Here is a 20,222-nt window from a genome sequence, read left to right as displayed (position 1 = left end):
GGCAGTTCAGAAACTTCAGCTGGTGCAAAATGCAATGGCCAGATTGCTCACCAGAACATGCTGGTTTGAGCATATATCACCAATCCTCGTACAACTGCACTGGCTGCCGATTAGTTTCCGGGCCCAATTCAAAGTGCTGGTGTTGACCTATAACATGGCTCAGGAGCTCAATACTATAAGGCTCACCTCTCCCCATACAAAGTGACCCGACCCTGTGCTTGTCATCTAAGGCCCTTCTATATATCCCCCATTCCAGAGAAGTTCAGAGGGCGACAACAAGAGAACGGGACCTTTCTGTAGTGGCTCCCTGATTGTGGAATGCTCTCCCCAGAGAGACTTGTCTGATGCCATCAATACAACATTCCTCTTTACCCAGGCCTATGGCTATTAAATAAGCTATGGCTTGTGAAAATGTGAGGGAGAGGACTGCTATTAGGATGACTATATTATTATTGGGCTGCCTGTCAGTATGTTTTTAATTAAGTTTTTGATTATGTTTTTATCATTTATGTTCTGTAATGTGTTTTTAATGTTGTACACTGCCCTGGGATCTTTTGACAAAGCGCAGTATATAAATTGAATTAATAATGATCAACTGCACATTTATTCAAAATCCAGTTAAAAGTATTTCAATTAATTCAACAAAACTGATGAACTTGATCTATTGATACCAGCTTTTCAAAATCTGATAGTCAAGTACAGTTCCAGTGGCCCTCACACAGGTTACCCCCCCCCCACGCCCCCTGCCCCGGGATGGTACTGCCTATTTTGAGAGCCACTGAATTCTAATATCAGCGAAGAAGGCTAGTGTATAACTCTGCTCTCACCAACTAACCATGGTATTTGGGGGGACATGGGGGGTTGTGTACCTTAGGAGCATTCGCTGATGGTAGTCACCACCTGCAGCTTGAAGTAAAGGTAAAGGGACCCCTGACCGTTGCGGACGACTCTGGGGTTGCGGCGCTCATCTTGCTCTATAGGCCAAGGGAGCCGGCATACAGCTTCCTGGTCATATGGCCAGCATGACTAAGCTCTATAGGCCAAGGGAGCTGGCATACAGCTTCCTGGTCATATGGCCAGCATGACTAAGCTGCTTCTGGAAAACCAGAGCAGTACACAGAAAAACCGTTTACCTTCCCACCAGAGCAGTGCCTATTTATCTACTTGCACTTTGACATGCTCTCAAACTGCTATGTTGGCAGGAGCAGGGACCAAGCAACAGGAGCTCACCCCGTCGCGGGGATTCGAACCGCTGACCTTTTGATCGGCAAGCCCTAGGCTCTGAAGCTTGAAGTAGCACAACCCAAAATGCAGTGAGAAATACACCAAAGGTTAAGGTTGTTTTGAGGAAAGTTTTCCAGCTGCTGATGGAAAAACAAGTGGACTTATCCTGTCCTTCAGAGCTCATCTTTCACTCCCCCAGCGGATTAGCAGAGAAAACTAAGTGCTAAAGCTAATCCTGCAAGAGCAAGAATCCTTCCTCACCACCTGTTGAGAACATAAAGAGGTAAATAAATAAATAAAAATCAAGGCCAGCAGAAATGAACAACAAAAGTAAATGGTAAGGGCCACCAACTGATCTGTAAGTGGTCAGGTGGTCTGATTTAGTTCAGCGACAATAATGTTTGGGTGTAGGGGACACCCTCCCCAAACCATAGAAATTAATAAATGGTAGGATTTTGATTATTTGGAGTATTGAAGTAAAGATTGGAAGCCAGTGGAAAAGTATAGGTATATATTGTTTGATGAATTGGGAACACTTTAATTTCCCAAAATACCTACATGTGATAGGTGTTACCTTTTAAAATACATTTTCCTTATCTTACAGGTAGGAGGGAATGCCTATTCAGTGATGGTGCGCATGGCATCTCAAAACAAAAGAAAACATGCTGTGGGGGGGCATTTTTATTATGATGCAAATTTATTTATGGTTCAGTTATAAGTCATATAAATAATGGGCCAATATTTCTTTAAGTGGGTCCATAGAGAAAAGACAAAGCTATGTTTGTTTGTTTCTGTTATTTGTTATATTTTATTGGTTGCTTTTTTACCTAGGTAATTCAAAGTGACTTATGATGTATAACAGGCATGTCCAACAGGTAGATCACTGGACGTCTGCGGTAGATCACTGGTAGATCATTGGCTCCCCCCAAAGAAGCTGAACAACTGTGGCTCCCGTACGAAAAGCTCAACATTTTACCTCCTCCCTGAAAAAACTCAACAACTTTGACCCAAACCTCCCAAAAATGGGCCTTCCTACTTCCTAAAAAAAAAAAAAAAAAAACTCAACAACTTTGACCGGAAGCCCAAAAAAGGGGGTAGATCACTGCTAGTTTTTAACTCTGTGAGTAAATCGCAGTCTCTTGGGAGTTGGCCACCCCAGATATATAAGAAGAAGAAGAGAAGAGTTTGGATTTGATATCCCACTTTATCACTACCCTAAGGAGTCTGGGATGCGGGTGGCTCTGTGGGGTAAACCACAGAGCCTAGGACTTGCTGATCAGAAGATCGGCAGTTCAAATCCCCACAACGGGGTGAGCTCCTGTTGCTCGGTCCCTGCTCCTGCCAACCTAGCAGTTTGAAAGCACGTCAAAGTGCAAGTAGATAAATAGGTACCGCTCTGGCGGGAAGGTAAACGGCATTTCCGTGCGCTGCTCTGGTTCACCAGAAGCGGCTTAGTCATGCTGGTCACATGACCCGGAAGCTGTACACCAGCTCCCTCGGCCAGTAAAGCGAGATGAGTGCCACAACCCCAGAGTCAGTCACAACTGGACGTAATGGTCAGGGGTCCCTTTACCTTTACTTAAGGAGTCTCAAAGCGGCTAACAATCTCCTTTCCCTTCCTCCCCCACAAGAAACACTCTGTGAGGTGAAGCCAAGAGACTTCAGAGAAGTGTGACTAGCCCAAGGTCACCCAGCAGCTGCATGTGGAGGAGCGGGGAATCGAACCGGGTTCACCAGATTACAAGTCCACCGCTCTTAACCACTACACCACAAACGCATATACTAAAGCTAGCATAAAATGGAAAGACAAAGAAAAATCTAAAAGGCCATTGTGTTTTAAAAGGCAGAATTAAAAATCTCACTCACAGGACACAGATAAGGCCCATAGAATAAAGGAATTGTAAAGTTTGAAGGTGCCCTGAGGGTCATCTAGTCAAACCCCCTGCAATGTGGAATCTCTACTAAATCACCCATGACAGATGGCCATCCAACCTCTGCTTAAAAACCTCCAAGGTTTTTAAGTCCACTGCCTCCCGAGGGCGTCTGCTCCACTGTCGAGCAACTCTTACTATCAGAAAGTTCTTGATGTTTAGTTGGAATCTCATTTCTTGTAACTTGAATCCATAGGTTCAGGTCCTAGCCTCCAGAGCAGAGAAAACAAGCTTGCTCCATCTTCCATGTGACAGCCTTTTAGATATTTGAAGATGGCTATCACATCTCTTCTTTTCCAGGCTAAACATACCCAACACCCTCAACCATTCCTCATGAGACTTGGTTTCCAGACCCATTATCATTTTGGTTGCCCTCCTTTGCACAGTTCCAGCTTGTCAGTATGGTATTTTTTTTAAAGTGTGGCACTCAGAACTGTACACAGTATTCCAGGTGTGGTCTGACCAAGGCAGAATAGAGCTGGACTATTACTTCCCTTGATCTGGACACTAGACTTCTGTTGATGCAGCCTAGAATACCATTAGCTTTTTTTGCTGCTGCATCACACTGTAGACTCATGTTAAGCTTGTGGCCTACTAAGACCCTGAGATCCTTTTCACATGTACTACTGGCAAGTCAGGTGTCCCCCCATCTTATATTTGTGCAGCTGCTTCTATCTGTCTAAGTGCAGAACCTTACATTTGTTCCTCTTGAAATCCCTTTTTTAAACATTTTGGCCCAGTTCTGCAATCTGTTAAGCTGACATTGAATCCAGATTCTTTCTTCTGTGGCATTAGCTACCTCTCCCAGTTTGGTACTATCTGCAAATTTGATGAGCATCCAAAAGGTCTGGCAGAAAAGAAATGATTTTGCCTGGTGCCTGAACATTGACAGATGATTGACAGATGCTGGGTAAATGCATGCTAATCACTACATGGGACTATCTCATTGATAACTTTAAGCTGCTTTGGAAACCTGGCCTATGATGAAGATGATGATAGTAACTAATGTGAAAAACACCTCATTATCATTGCTTTTTCAGAACGCTTACTGGAAGAAGAAAGGAAGTAATGGAGATCCTTCTAGGCTGCACACCTTTGTGCATTTACTTGGGAATAAGTCCCCCTGAAATTCTTGGGAGGCATTTCTGAGGAAAAATGATTGGTCAGCTGAGAATATAGCTTCTCAACAAATATGCAATTCTTTTCAGAGACTGAAAATTCAGTGGTGAAACCAGAGGCTTGTTCTTTTCATCATGAGATACTGAAAGACTGGCATTTCCCAAGGTCCAGGTTTGTGACTTTGTTAACCCAAACTGCTTGCATTCAACAGGACCGTACATTGTGCTTTAGATAAAAGGTCCCCACTGCAAAATAAGAGGGGGGAGGGGAGTGCTTTGTTGTTGTTTAGTCGTTTAGTTGTGTCCGACTCTTCGTGACCCCATGGACCAGGGCACGCCAGGCACTTCTGTCTTCCACCGCCTCCCGCAGTTTGGTCAGACTCATGTTGGTAGCTTCGAAAACACTGTCCAACCATCTCATCCTCGGTCGTCCCCTTCTCCTTGTGCCCTCAATCTTTCCCAACATCAGGGTCTTTTCTAGGGAGTCTTTTCTTCTCATGAGGGGGCCAAAATATTGGAGCCTCAGCTTCATGATCTGTCCTTCCAGTGGGCACTCAGGGCTGATTTCCTTCAGAATGGATAGGTTTGATCTTCTTGCAGTCCATGGGACTCTCAAGAGTCTCTTCCAGCACCATAATTCAAAAGCATCAATTCTTTGGCGATCAGCCTTCTAGTGCTAGAATCCATAAATCAAGGATGGATAACCTGAGATTGAAAGCCTAAATGTTGCTTTTTGCCTAAATTGAAATCTGTGACAAAGGGGTTAGTTTAATCTCTGGTTACTAGTAAAGGTGAATTACTGTGTCATGAAATTGTGCATGGCTAAAATGTATGCCACCAACATGAAAAGTTTGGAGAGCTCTGGGTTAGGGGTTTATTAGGCAGGACAAACCAGTTTAATTTCCTTAGGGAAATGAAGAGATCCTAGAAAAAGGCTAGAGGCATTTTACAGGCAGGGTAAAACAGATATCCATTCTAGGAGAAATTAGGTTTATTAAAAACAGTGTTAGAAAGCTAAAAGAAAGTTATAATTACATCTTTAAAAGAAGTTTTGACTGAAACAAAGTACAGTGCCTTTACTAGTGAAACCACTAAGCTTTATCCCACAGAGTGCATGTTACTAAAATTCCAATTTTGCTTCCACTGTGCCTCATCTTTAATTTATTCCCAGTGCAAGAAATAAGGGGGCACAGGATCCCTACAATGAGTCCTTGTTGCTGAATTATAGTAAATGCTACCATGCACATAGAATCTCTGAATTAATAGTTGTTTTTGACAGAGTCTCTAAGTTTAAATCACCCAGACCCAATCATGTTACCTTGCTTACTGAGGGAGTTTGACATACCACCCACGTTTGGCTCTAACCCTATCCACCTTGGCATGCAGCCCCTAACAAATTACTCTCCCAAATGACTGAAAGACTCTCCAACCCTGCCATAAATCATCCTTTTCATAATGTGTGGTTCAAAAAGCCCTGATATTCTAAGAAAACAGATTGTTTACTAGAATTTCCTTTTCCCGGGAGTGTTTTGCCTGTTCCATGGCAGGGTTTTGTTGTACTGAGTCACAAAGGGAAGCTTGAAAATGGCAATACTTAATTAGCGCTTAAGGAAGCAAAACATCTAAATGCAGTTCTGTCCTCCTTGACCAGATAAACAAAACCAAAGGTTAATGTGACCCAAGTGGTTGCTACTAATGCTGCCTACCTTCTTCCACAGTGGAGTCCAGTTGGGTGACCTTGATCACCAGAAGATCAACTCGCTCTTGCAGAGAATTCATCCGCATGTAGAAACTATTGGCTTCATTAAAAAGCTCCCCGAATATGTCTTCAGCATGTCTGCCTGAAATACCATGAAACAAAAGAGGTGACCTGTTCCAGGCAAAATAGATTGAGGACCCTTTCAGGTAGTCAAAGGAAAGCAAATTTGTTTACGAACCAGAAGGCAGAAGTAATAGCAACAAAACAAGTGAAGGAGTTTTTTTCTACAACACAGCATACCGTTCTTTTAATTTCCTGGAAATGCTTTTATTCCATTTTCCAGTTTAACAGCACAAGAAGCTCCATACAATAAACACAACACAAAGGTCAGCCTGCCCTAACGGGACATGTGTTGCCAGAGGCTGTGTGTCAGAATCACTCTCTAATACATATGTTACAAAGGAATACCGTATTTCTACGAAATCATTTTCCGTTGTATATCAGCAAATAGTTCAGAGAAGGTAGCACAGCCTTCTCCAACCTGGTGCCTTCCAAAAGTTTGACTGCAACTCCCATCAGACCCAGCCAGCTGCTGGTAGTCCAAAACATGTGGAGGGCACCAGGTTGGCAAAGTGTGTGGCAACATATAGTAATCATTTCAAATAACCATTAATAGATTTATTCACCTACATACATTTGACTAATCCTCTTTCTACAGCTATGCTGGTGACCACCATCGTATCTTGTGACTGCAAATTCTAAAAATATTAATTATGTGCTATGCAAATAAATACATCTTCCAGTCTGCCTTGAACCTTCTGCCAACAAGCTTAACTGGGTGACCCATGATCCCAGCATTATAAGAGAGGAAGAAAAATGCATCTGTCTACTTCCTCCATGCCAGGGGTCACCAACATGGTGTGCATGAGCACCAGTGTGCCTACTATGTACCTCCTATGGTGCTTGCAAAAGTTCTAAGTAAATATTCCCTTAAAAATCCAAAATGCATGATAGACTGTTGCTCTTCCTGCTCAGTTCTTGTCTGCAGTGGCTCAGCCTTTCCTACATTGAATATGCTGCATTAGACGTGCTCACATTTCATTAGATACAAAGATTGGACACCCATCCTCTAATGAACAAACAAGAGTGCAAAAGACACCCTCCTTGTTAGCAAGCGCAGCAGTGGCTCCTGCATGTGCCCTTTCTTCCATGGATTTTGTGATTGGGCCAGTGGCACTCACCCAGAATTCCAAATGTGCCCACAAGCCCCCAAAAAGTTGCTATATGCCATCATAACTTTTATAATCCTCAATTATGATTCTTTTGCATATATTTTGAAAATAAACTAAACCCCCCCCCAATATATTATAACTTTCACTTGCAGAAAGATGCTCCAGCCCCCTTTTCTGTACCTTCTACAGCTTGACAAAATCTAATGCAAGAGAAATCTGAAATGAGCGAACAAATGCATTCTTAGACTGGAACTACACATTACTTTAAACAAGGGGTTGCAAAAGGAAACAGCAATGGTAAGTTTCATTCCACCATAACATCTTGGATCACTTATAGTGCTTTGACCAGGCGAGTGCAGAGCTTGTCTGAGGTCCAGGTTGGGAGTTTTGTCCATAAAATGGACCACTGCAGTGCAACCGCCTCATCTGATCTGATGCTACACACTAATTTGCATTAACACAGGTTCAGATTTTACTATTGAAGTCTTGAAGTGCATATGGCATGGCCGTTTGACCCATTAAGCTCCAGTTCGGCTGGGAAGGATGGGGGCATTTTTGGATGACAGTGTAAGTCTGGCAGGCCCCTGGCAGGGCCTTCTGGCCAACTTAGCCCTCCAAGGCCTGCAGCAAGTGTACCCAGCTTCCTTCTCCCCTCCTTTGGCCTGTCCTTGACGTTATGGGATTGTGTATTTCTGTTCCTATCACCACCAGCTGTTATCGCTTGCTGTTTTTCAGCCTTGGGTTCTGAATATGCACCTGGATATTTTGTCCCTTTTGTTTGCTTCCTGTGTTTGGTGCGTCCCCCCACCTTTTCTCAAGGCTGCAATTATTATAGCGAGGGGATTTTTTTCAGCCTGAACTCACTGGAGCTCAGTTCCGGCTCTTCTCGGGTGGACGCCATTGCCATTATAAGAGAACAAGGGAGGCATTTGTAGTGAATTCCAGCACCTCTTTTTCTAGAAAAATAGCAATGATTATAGTACAGTACATGAAGCTCATTTGTGCAGGGGTTGCGTTCCAGATCATTGCATGTGCCAACAGTCACACGTAAGCCTGTTCCACCCCAATTCTGGGACTGAAAGCCACACATGTATTGGCAGTTGCATGTCAATAGGACGCATGCAAAATGGTCGCCACCTGTACTAACTTTGTGCCACAATTGGAGGCAAGGAAAGCAACACACTGGAATGTCTTTCCATATGCATGCATTTACAAACATGTGCCAAAACCACTCTTATTCCCCTTGGTGGTGTCTTCTCAGAGCCTGTAATTTTATAATGCTGCATTGCGAATGGTGTATAATTGTGTGTGTGTGTGTGTGTGTGTGTGTGTGTGTATAAAACCCTGGTAAATGTGGGATAACTAGTCTCATATAACCAACATTTTTGAGTCTAATTAATGCATGAAGGGGTTCAGACCATAGAAAAAGCTGTCCTGACAGGCTCAGGTTTTCTTTTTCTTTTCTTTTTTGCTGGGAAACAGGGACATCTGGTAACGTTATCCTAGAATCCCCCCTCCTCCTTCCCAAAGCCTAGTTAGTGCATTCCCAGCTCATCTCCTTCCAAAAGCCCAGTGCCCTCCTAAAGCTCAACCACTTTGGGAAAAGCACCATTTGACAAGGCAGTGTGCAGTCTGCAGATTCCTTGTCAAAGTACTATTGCAGCCCTCTTGTATGAAGGTTGGACCTCCCTGAACTACATAATCAAGACTTTGTTCCCCTCTAGTCTACCTGAGAAGCACAAGGTGTGAAGAGGCTACACTCTTAACAAGCCTCTATTGAGCACCTATACCAATAATTTAGCAACATTCACCACTTTGCAACTAAGCCAAGTTTTACCGCCTGTGCAACTTTTCTGACTGATGCATGGGAAAATGAACCTCTGAAATGATCTCTGAAAAATTTACACCGTATGTTCCAGCATATAAGATGACTTTTTAACCCAGCAAAATCTTCTCAAAAGTCAGGGGTCATCTTATATGCTGGGTATGGTTGTGGGGGGTCGCCTGAGTGAAGCGGCGGGGGGCTTCAACTATTTAAACGGCCACAATGCATTTTTCCCTTGCCTTCCCTTGCCGTTTTGCCTTGCTCCTTCTAGCTGCCTTCATGGCGCAAGCCCCTGGCTCCTTTGTTTCACCCTCAGCTGCTACAGCGTGTGTGAAGAGGCGGCAGGAGAGCAGGCAGAAAGAGGAGGCTGCTTATCTCTCCCTGCGTGTCTCTCTGCTGAGCATCTTGTCAAGCAGGGATTTTTTTTTTTTTAAGTCTCTAGATGGAGCCACTCAATGCAGCAGAGTGCACATTTTTATTAAGCATATAGCTCTCTCCTCTCCTGAGACAGCTGATCCCAACCACCCGCCCTTTGATGCAGCCTGGCAGGTTACTCGGATCGCCTGTCTGAAGCCCTGCTGGGGTTGCTGCTGCCGCCGCCCTCTCAGCCTCCTCACGCCGGGTCCAGTGTCTGCGATCCGGGATGGCTTCACCGCTGCTAGCGCCGGACCTTGTGGAGCGCCCATGCTGCTGCTGCAGAAGCTGCCGGGCTGGCAGCCATCAGCGCTGGTTTGTGGCTGCCGCAGAGGTTCCTACTATTAAGTTGCTCTGTCTTTACAAGTGTTTACATGGATTAGAGTCACTTTGCCTCATAAGCATGTGTTGAAAGGGTGGGAACTGCAGTTTTAAATCCACTTATCTGGGGAGTAAGTAAGCCCCATTAAACTTGGAGGGATGTGTGTAAAGCATATTGTGCTGTAAAACATATTGTGCTGTAAAGCATATTGTGCTGTAAAGTATATAACTTGGAACAACTTCAGATGTGACTTTAACAGGTAATGTGCTGCGGACCTGTGTTGTGTCTGTTGGTCCGCTAATGCCATCATCTTTGAAGTGGGGACACACATGGTTTTTCAAACATGAAGATGTATGCTGAAGCTCTGATTCTTGAAGCTCTGTGCAGTGTGCTTCTGTGATGTATATGATTTAAAACATGTTGAAGACTACAGGTTCTAGAGAGTGTGTGCAGCATGGGGTTGTAATGCATAGCTGTTAAAATTGTGAAGTAGCTTGCAAAAGGCATGTTGAGTGATAAGTAAGCATCTGCATGATATCTTGAGTAGTGTGCTTTTCTAATCATCAGCATCATCCCCTTCCTTAGGTTATGCCTTTCACCCCGTTGCCTCTTTAGGCTTCTGTTAACTGCCCATTAATACTCCTTTTGTCCACTCACCTTTTCCATGTTCCCAATCCTTCCTTGCATTTAGCATTTTTTGACTGCCTTATTCCTCTCACACACTACTCTTCATTTCTCCCCCCGCATGTTTCCACTTAACCACTCTTTCTCTTTTTCTGACTTACCTTCCATTTTTGCTCTTAATGGCTTCTTCAATTACTCTTTCCTGCCTTCTCAATTTGTTTCTTCTTAATGCTCCCTTTTAACTGCTCCTATGCATGTTTACTCACAAGTAAGCCTCACCACTCTGGGATTTTCTCCCTGTAACCCTGCATAAGAGTGTAGCCTTGCAGTACCAGCCCTTATGCATGCTTATTTAGAAATAAGTGCCACAATATTTAATAAAGCTTACACCCCAGTAAGTGTGTTTATCCTTCCTTTCAGCTTTAGAGTGAGTTAGGAAAAGTTTAATCCACTTGCACTGTTTTATGTTTACATGTTTGATGACAAACAGCCTTATGTTTATAAGTGACATGCATGTCATAGGCATTTGAATTAAAATTACCATATTGAAGTAAAGTCTGATTTTTTTTTTAATTTTTATTTAGTGTGCATTGGAAGAGGGGTAGTCTTATATGGTGAGTATATCCCAAACTCTATATTTTATCTGGAAAAGTCTTATACACCGGAAAATACGGTAAGTACAAATTTTAACTTACCTAATGTTAGGTCTTCTCCTATGCTGGGGGAAGAAGGAAGTCTTGGAACTCACAAGGATATATTTTAAGGTATGCAGGCTAAAATTTGGCATTACTTTGCTGCATATTTTGTGACTTTAAATCTCTGCTGGGGTGCTCTCACCAAAGAGGACTTCCCCAAACCTGAATCTTGGCATCCAAGGAATTTTCCTTTCTATATATATATATATTATACCTTTCCCCCCTTACTGAAAAGGTCTCGGGAACCTAACAATTAGAGCAACTATTTTTGTTGATTTTATTGTTTACAAAGGCCTACCGACATCAGAGTTATGTGACTTGTGCAAGGCTGGCCAACATTATTATTATTATTATTATTATTATTATTATTATTATTATTATTAAATCCATGTGATTTCCAAATATCAAATACATTAGGATGCCATATACCTTTAGAATCTGACTATTTGGAATTACCTTTTACCTGGCTATTTGGAAATAATATTGGAGATTATCCTGGAAAATGATCTAGAAGTAGTAACTAATCCTAAAAAATTCCTACAGAATTTGAATGGATTGGAAACATCTGATTCCTTGCAACTTTGATCAAGTTCAGCTACTTTATGTGTAAATTTAGCTCAGTAAGATATTTGGGGAAATGGGTGGTTTAAAAAAACATTTTGGAATAATAAGTTTAATGATAATGTTCAACCATATGCTGTCTTTTATTTATTTCAATGTTATTACCGAATTTTTCACTCCACAAGACACACTTTTTTCTTCCTTAAAAGTAAGGGGAAATGCCTGTGCGTCTTATGGAGTGAATGTGTGGTCCCTGGAGCCGAATTGCCCAGGGGCAAAAAGCAGAGGGAAGGGGGTGTTGAAACAAAGCCGCTGAGCAGCTGATCGGCAAGCGATAGGGGAGGGAGATAACGGACTCTAGCGATAAAGGAAGCTGCCTGGGAGGAGGGAGGTAAAGATAGCAAACTTGCAAGGAGAGGAGACAGGAAGAATAAATCAATGAAGAGAGAAAATAGAAGAAAAAGAGGATCAAAAAACTGCTCCAGCTAAGGAAAAGACACTAAGGTAAAGAAGAGGAAAAGGAGTGTTGAAAGGAAGAAGCTGATGGGTGGGATCGGGAGAGAGATAAGGGATGCGATAAAGGAGGCTGCCTGGGAGGAGGGACATAAAAGCCAAAGGATCCTCAGGATTTTTGCTTTGGGTCACCCCAAATTCACCATCAGATCACATAGCATGTCCATGCCTACAGCCTACACAAAAAAAACCACGTAACCACTGTTGTGTGGGGTGGGAATGGCGCAAAAAAGTGGTCACAAAGCAGGGATCCACATGGATCCTTGCGATTTTTGCATTGGGTCACCTCAAATTCACCATCAGATTACATAACATGTCTAGGGCTACAGCCGGCACCAAAAAAATCACGCACCCACTGTTGTGTGGGGCCGCAATGGCGTAAAAACGTGGTTAGAAACCACGGATCAACATGGATCCTCGAGATTTTTGCATTGGTTCACCCGAAATTCACCATCAGATCACATAGAATGTCCAGGGCTACAGCCTGCACCAAAAAAACCACGCACCCACTGTTGTGTGGGCCCACAATGGAGCAAAAAACGTGGTTACAAAGCACAGATCTACATGGATCCTCGGGATGTTTGCATTGGGTCACCCCAAATTCACCATCAGATCACATAGCATGTTCATGGCTACTGCCTGCATCAATAAAAACAGGCAACCACTATTGTGTGCGGCTGCCTTGGCGCAAAAACGTGGTTTCAAAGCACGGATCCCCATGGATCCTCAGGATTTTTGAATTCGGTCGCCCCAAATTTACCATCAGATCACATAGCATGTCCAGGGCTACAGCCTGCACCAAAAAATGCACACACCCACTGTTGTGTGGGGCCACAATGGGGCAAAAACGTGGTTACAAAGCACAGATCCACATGGATCCTTGGGATTTTTGCATTGGGTAACCCCAAATCCACCATCAGATCACATAGCATGTCCATGCCTACAGCCTGCACCAAAAGAACCACGCACCCACTCTTGTGTGGGGCCGCAATGGGGCAAAAACGTGGTTATAAAGCACGGATCCACATGGATCCTCAGGATTTTTGCATTGGCTCACCTCAAATACACAATCAGATCACATAACATGTCTAAGGCTACAGCCTGCACCCAAAAAAACACGCACCCACTCTTGTGTGGGACCGCAATGGTGCAAAAACCTGGTTACAAAGCACGGATCCACATGGATCCTCAGGATTTTTTGCATTGGGTCACCCCAAATTCACCATCAGATCACATAGCAAGTTCATAGCTAAAACCTGCACCAAAAAATCCACGCACCTACTGTTGTGTGGGGCCGCAATTGTGCAAAAACGTGGTTACAAAGCACAGATTTACATGGATCCTCGGGGGTTTTGCATTTGGTCACTCCAAATTCACCATCAGATCACATAGCATGTCCACGCCTACAGCCTGCACCAAAAGAACCACGCACCCACTGTTTTTTAGGGCCGCCATGGTGCAAAAACGTGGTTACAAAGCACAGATCCACATGGATCCTAAGGAGTTTAGCATTGGGTCATCCAAAATTCAACATCAGATCACATAGCATGTCCATGGCTACAGCCTGCACCAAAAAACCTACTCACCCACTGTTGTGTGGGGCCGCAATGGCATAAAACGTGGTTACAAAGCACAGATCTACATGGATCCTCGCGTTTTTTGCATTGGGTCACTCCAAATTCACCATCAGATCACATAGCATGTCCATGCCTATAGCCTGCACCAAAAGAACCACGCACCCACTGTTTTTTGTGCCTGCCATGGCGCAAAAACGTGGTTACAAAGCACAGATCCACATGGATCCTAAGGAGTTTAGCATTGGGTCATCCAAAATTCAAAATCAGATCACATAGCATGTCCATGGGTACAGCCTGCACCAAAAAACCTACTCACCCACTGTTGTGTGGAGCCGCAATGGCATAAAAACGTGGTTACAAAGCACAGATCTACATGGATCCTAGCGTTTTTTTGCATTGGGTCACATAACATGTCCAGGGCTACAGCCTGCATCAAAAAAACCATACATCCACTGTTGTGTGAGGTCGCAATGGCACAAAAACGTGGTTACAAAGCACGGATCCACATGGATCCTCGGGATGTTTGCATTGGGTCACCCCAAATTCACCATCAGATCACATAGCATGTCCATGCCTACAGCCTGCACCAAAAGAACCACGCACCCACTGTTGTGTGGGGCCGCAATGAGGCAAAAATGTGGTTATAAAGCACGGATCCACATGGATCCTCAGGATTTTTGCATTGGGTCACCGCGAATTCACCATCAGATCACATTGCCTGTCCAGGGCTACAGCCTGCACCCAAAAAACCACGCACCCACTGTTGTGTGGGTCCGCCATGGCGGAAAAACGTGGTTACAAAGCACGGGTCCACATGGATCCTCCGGATTTTTGCATTGGGTCATCCAAAATTCAACATCAGATCACATAGCATGTCCATGGGTACAGCCTGCACCAAAAAAAACCATGCACCCACTGTTGTGTGGGGCCGCAATGGGGCAAAAACGTGGTTATAAAGCACGGATCCACATGGATCCTCAGGATTTTTGCATTGGCTCACCTCAAATACACAATCAGATCACATAACATGTCTAAGGCTACAGCCTGCACCCAAAAAAACACGCACCCACTCTTGTGTGGGACCGCAATGGTGCAAAAACCTGGTTACAAAGCACGGATCCACATGGATCCTCAGGATTTTTGCATTGGGTCACCCCAAATTCACCATCAGATCACATAGCATGTTCATAGCTAAAACCTGCACCAAAAAATCCACGCACCTACTGTTGTGTGGGGCCGCAATTGTGCAAAAACGTGGTTACAAAGCACAGATCTACATGGATCCTCGGGGGTTTTGCATTTGGTCACTCCAAATTCACCATCAGATCACATAGCATGTCCATGCCTACAGCCTGCACCAAAAGAACCACGCACCCACTGTTTTTTAGGGCCGCCATGGTGCAAAAACGTGGTTACAAAGCACAGATCCACATGGATCCTAAGGAGTTTAGCATTGGGTCATCCAAAATTCAACATCAGATCACATAGCATGTCCATGGCTACAGCCTGCACCAAAAAACCTACTCACCCACTGTTGTGTGAGGCCGCAATGGCATAAAACGTGGTTACAAAGCACAGATCTACATGGATCCTCGCGTTTTTTGCATTGGGTCACTCCAAATTCACCATCAGATCACATAGCATGTCCATGCCTATAGCCTGCACCAAAAGAACCACGCACCCACTGTTTTTTGTGCCTGCCATGGCGCAAAAACGTGGTTACAAAGCACAGATCCACATGGATCCTAAGGAGTTTAGCATTGGGTCATCCAAAATTCAACATCAGATCACATAGCATGTCCATGGGTACAGCCTGCATCAAAAAAACAATACATCCACTGTTGTGTGAGGTCGCAATGGCACAAAAACGTGATTACAAAGCACGGATCCACATGGATCCTCAGGATTTTTGCATTGGCTCACCTCAAATACACAATCAGATCACATAACATATCTAAGGCTACAGCCTGCACCCCAAAAAACACGCACCCACTCTTGTGTGGGACTGCAATGGTGCAAAAACCTGGTTACAAAGCACGGATCCACATGGATCCTCAGGATTTTTGCATTGGGTCACCCCAAATTCACCATCACAACACATAGCATGTTCATGTGTACAACCTGCACCAAAAAAAACCATGCACCCACTGTTGTGTGGGGCCGCAATGGGGCAAAAAACATGGGTACAAAGCACAGATCTACATAGATCCTCGGGATTTTTGCATTGGGTCACCCCAAATTCACCATCAGATCACATTGCACGTGCAGGGCTACAGCCTGCACCAAAAAAACCATGCACCCACTGTTGTGTGGGGCCACAATGGCGCAAAAACATGGTTACAAACCACGGATCCACATGGATCCTCGGGATTTTTGCATTGGGTCACCCCAAATTCACCATCAGAGCACATAGCATGTCCAGGGATACAGCCTGCACCAAAAAAACCACGCACCCACTGTTGTATGGGGCCTCAATGGCACCAAAAGGTAGTTACAAAGCACGGATCCACATGGATCCTTGGGATTTTTGCATTGGATCACCCCAAATTCACCATCAGATCACATAGCATGTCCATGCCTACAGCCAGCACCAAAAAAACCATGCACCCACTGTTGTGTGGGGCCGCAATGGCACAAAAAAGTAGTTAGAAAGCACAGATCCGCATGGATCCTTAGGATTTTTGCATTGGGTCACCTCAAATTCACCATCAGATTACATAGCATGTTCACGGGTACAGCCTGCACCAAAGAAAGCACGCACCCACTGTTGTTTGGGGCCGCACTGGTGCAAAAACGTGGTTACAAAGCACGGATTTACATGGATCCTCAGGATTTTTGCGTTGGGTCACCACAAATTAACCATCAGATCACATAGCATGTCCAGGGATACAGCCTGCACCAAAGAAAGCACCCACCCATTGTTGTGTGGGGCCACAATGGTGCAAAAACCTGGTTACAAAGCACGGATCCACATGGATCCTCAGGATTTTTGCATTGGGTCACCCCAAATTCACCATCACAACACATAGCATGTTCATGTGTACAACCTGCACCAAAAAAAACCATGCACCCACTGTTGTGTGGGGCCGCAATGGGGCAAAAAACGTGGGTACAAAGCACAGATCTACATAGATCCTCGGGTTTTTTGCATTGGGTCACCCCAAATTCACCATCAGATCACATTGCACGTGCAGGGCTACAACCTGCACCAAAAAAACCACGCACCCACTGTTGTGTGGGGCCACAATGGCGCAAAAACATGGTTACAAACCACGGATCCACATGGATCCTCGGGATTTTTGCATTGGGTCACCCCAAATTCACCATCAGAGCACATAGCATGTCCAGGGATACAGCCTGCACCAAAAAAACCACGCACCCACTGTTGTATGGGGCCTCAATGGCACCAAAAGGTAGTTACAAAGCACACATCTACATGGATCCTCGGGATGTTTGCATTGGATCACCCCAAATTCACCATCAGATCACATAGCATGTCCATGCCTACAGCCAGCACCAAAAAAACCACGCACCCACTGTTGTGTGGGGCCGCAATGGCACAAAAAAGTAGTTAGAAAGCACAGATCCGCATGGATCCTTAGGATTTTTGCATTGGGTCACCTCAAATTCACCATCAGATTACATAGCATGTTCACGGGTACAGCCTGCACCAAAGAAAGCACGCACCCACTGTTGTTTGGGGCCGCACTGGTGCAAAAACGTGGTTACAAAGCAGGGATCCACATGGATTCTTAGGATTTTTGGATTGGGTCACCTCAAATACACCATCAGATCACATAGCATGTCCAGGGCTACAGCCTGCACCAAATAAACTACGCACTCACTGTTGTGTGGGACTGCCATGGCGCAAAAACATTGTTACAAAGCACCGATCCACATGGATCCTTAGGATTTTTGCATTGGGTCACCTCAAATTCACCATCAGATTACATAGCATGTTCACGGGTACAGCCTGCACCAAAGAAAGCACGCACCCACTGTTGTTTGGGGCCGCACTGGTGCAAAAACGTGGTTACAAAGCACGGATCCACATGGATCCTCAGGATTTTTGCGTTGGGTCACCACAAATTCACCATCAGATCACATAGCATGTCCAGGGATACAGCCATTGTTGTGTGGGGCCACAATGGCACAAAAAGGTAGTTACAAAGCACGGATCCACATGGATCCTTGGGATTTTTGCATTGGATCACCCCAAATTCACCATCAGATCACATAGCATGTCCATGCCTACAGCCAGCACCAGAAAAACCACGCACCCACTGTTGTGTGGGGCCACAATGGCACAAAAAAGTAGTTAGAAAGCACAGATCCAAATGGATCCTTGGGATTTTTGCATTGGGTCACCTCAAATTCACCATCAGATTACATAGCATGTTCACGGGTACAGCCTGCACTAAAGAAAGCACGCACCCACTGTTGTTTGGGGCCGCACTGGTGCAAAAACGTGGTTACAAAGCACGGATCCACATGGATCCTTAGGATTTTTGGATTGGGTCACCTCAAATACACAATCAGATCACATAGCATGTCCAGGGCTACAGCTTGCATCAAAAAAACCACACACCCACTGTTGTGTGAGGTCGCAATGGCACAAAAACGTGGTTACAAAGCACGGATCCACATGGATCCTCGGGATGTTTGCATTGGGTCCCCCCAAATTCACCATCAGATCACATAGCATGTCCAGGGCTACAGCCTGCCCCAAATACACTACGCACTCACTGTTGTGTGGGACTGCCATGGCGCAAAAACATTGTTACAAAGCACCGATCCACATGGATCCTTAGGATTTTTGCATTGGGTCACCTCAAATACACAATCAGATCACATAACATGTCTTAGGCTATAGCCTGCACCCAAAAAAACACGCACCCACTCTTGTGTGGGACCGCAATGGCGTAAAAACGTGGATACAAACCACGGATCCACATGGATCTTCGGGATTTTTGCATTGGGTCACCCCAAATTTACGATCAGATCACATAGCATGTTCATAGGTAAAACCTGAACCAAAAAACCCACGCACCTACTGTTCTGTGGGGCCGCAATGGCGCAAAAACGTGGTTACAAAGCACGGATCCACATGGATCCTCAGGATTTTTGCATTGGGTCACCGCGAATTCACCATCAGATCACATTGCATGTCCATGCCTACAGCCTGCAACAAAAGAACCACGCACCCACTGTTGTGTGGGGCCGCAATGGGGCAAAAATGTGGTTATAAAGCACGGATCCACATGGATCCTCCGGATTTTGCACTGGCTCACCTCAAATACACAATCAGATCACATAACATATCTAAGGCTACAGCCTGCACCCAAAAAAACACGCACCCACTCTTGTGTGGGACCGCAATGGTGCAAAAACCTGGTTACAAAGCACGGATCCACATGGATCCTCAGGATTTTTGCATTGGGTCACCCCAAATTCACCATCACAACACATAGCATGTGTGGGGCCGCAATGGGGCAAAAAACGTGGGTACAAAGCACAGATCTACATAGATCCTCGGGATTTTTGCATTGGGTCACCCCAAATTCACCATCAGATCACATTGCACGTGCAGGGCTACAGCCTGCACCAAAAAAACCACGCACCCACTGTTGTGTGGGGCCACAATGGCGCAAAAACATGGTTACAAACCACGGATCCACATGGATTCTCGGGATTTTTGCATTGGGTCACCCCAAATTCACCATCAGAGCACATAGCATGTCCAGGGATACAGCCTGCACCAAAAAAACCACGCACCCACTGTTGTATGGGGCCTCAATGGCACAAAAAGGTAGTTACAAAGCACAGATCCACATGGAACCTTGGGATTTTTGCATTGGATCACCCCAAATTCACCATCAGATCACATAGCATGTCCATGCCTACAGCCAGCACCAAAAAAACCACGCACCCACTGTTGTGTGGGGCCACAATGGCACAAAAAAGTAGTTAGAAAGCACAGATCCACATGGATCCTTAGGATTTTTGCATTGGGTCACCTCAAATTCACCATCAGATTACATAGCATGTTCACGGGTACAGCCTGCACCAAAGAAAGCACGCACCCACTGTTGTTTGGGGCCGCACTGGTGCAAAAACGTGGTTACAAAGCAGGGATCCACATGGATTCTTAGGATTTTTGGATTGGGTCACCTCAAATACACCATCAGATCACATAGCATGTCCAGGGCTACAGCCTGCACCAAATAAACTACGCACTCACTGTTGTGTGGGACTGCCATGGCGCAAAAACATTGTTACAAAGCACCGATCCACATGGATCCTTAGGATTTTTGCATTGGGTCACCTCAAATACACAATCAGATCACATTACATGTCTAAGGCTACAGCCTGCAACCAAAAAAACACGCACCCACTCTTGTGTGGGACCGCAATGGCGTCAAAACGTGGTTACAAACCACGGATCCACATGGATCCTCGGGATTTTTGCATTGGGTCACCCCAAATT

The 20,222-nt window shown here is 44.8% G+C and overlaps 1 protein-coding gene across 5 annotated transcripts in view; it reads right to left on the bottom strand.

Moving 5' to 3' along the window:
• Window positions 1–20,222, bottom strand: part of LOC310836673 (actin-binding protein WASF3-like) — a 78,990-nt gene that overhangs the window by 17,850 nt on the left and 40,918 nt on the right. For all 5 annotated transcript variants that reach the window (XR_014560175.1, XR_014560176.1, XR_014560177.1 and 2 more), the window contains exon 3: window positions 5,980–6,114. Coding sequence is in view for 2 of the 5 variants with exons in the window: in XM_083722349.1 (XP_083578475.1) it covers window positions 5,980–6,114 (135 nt within the window). In the remaining 3 variants the exon portion in view is untranslated. The remainder of the gene's footprint in view (window positions 1–5,979; window positions 6,115–20,222) is intronic.

This window comes from Podarcis gaigeae (assembly GCF_964106915.1).
Source record: "Podarcis gaigeae genome assembly, chromosome: Z".
Taxonomy (NCBI): Eukaryota; Metazoa; Chordata; class Lepidosauria; order Squamata; family Lacertidae; genus Podarcis; species Podarcis gaigeae.
This window is presented reverse-complemented; position numbering and strand designations above follow the sequence as displayed.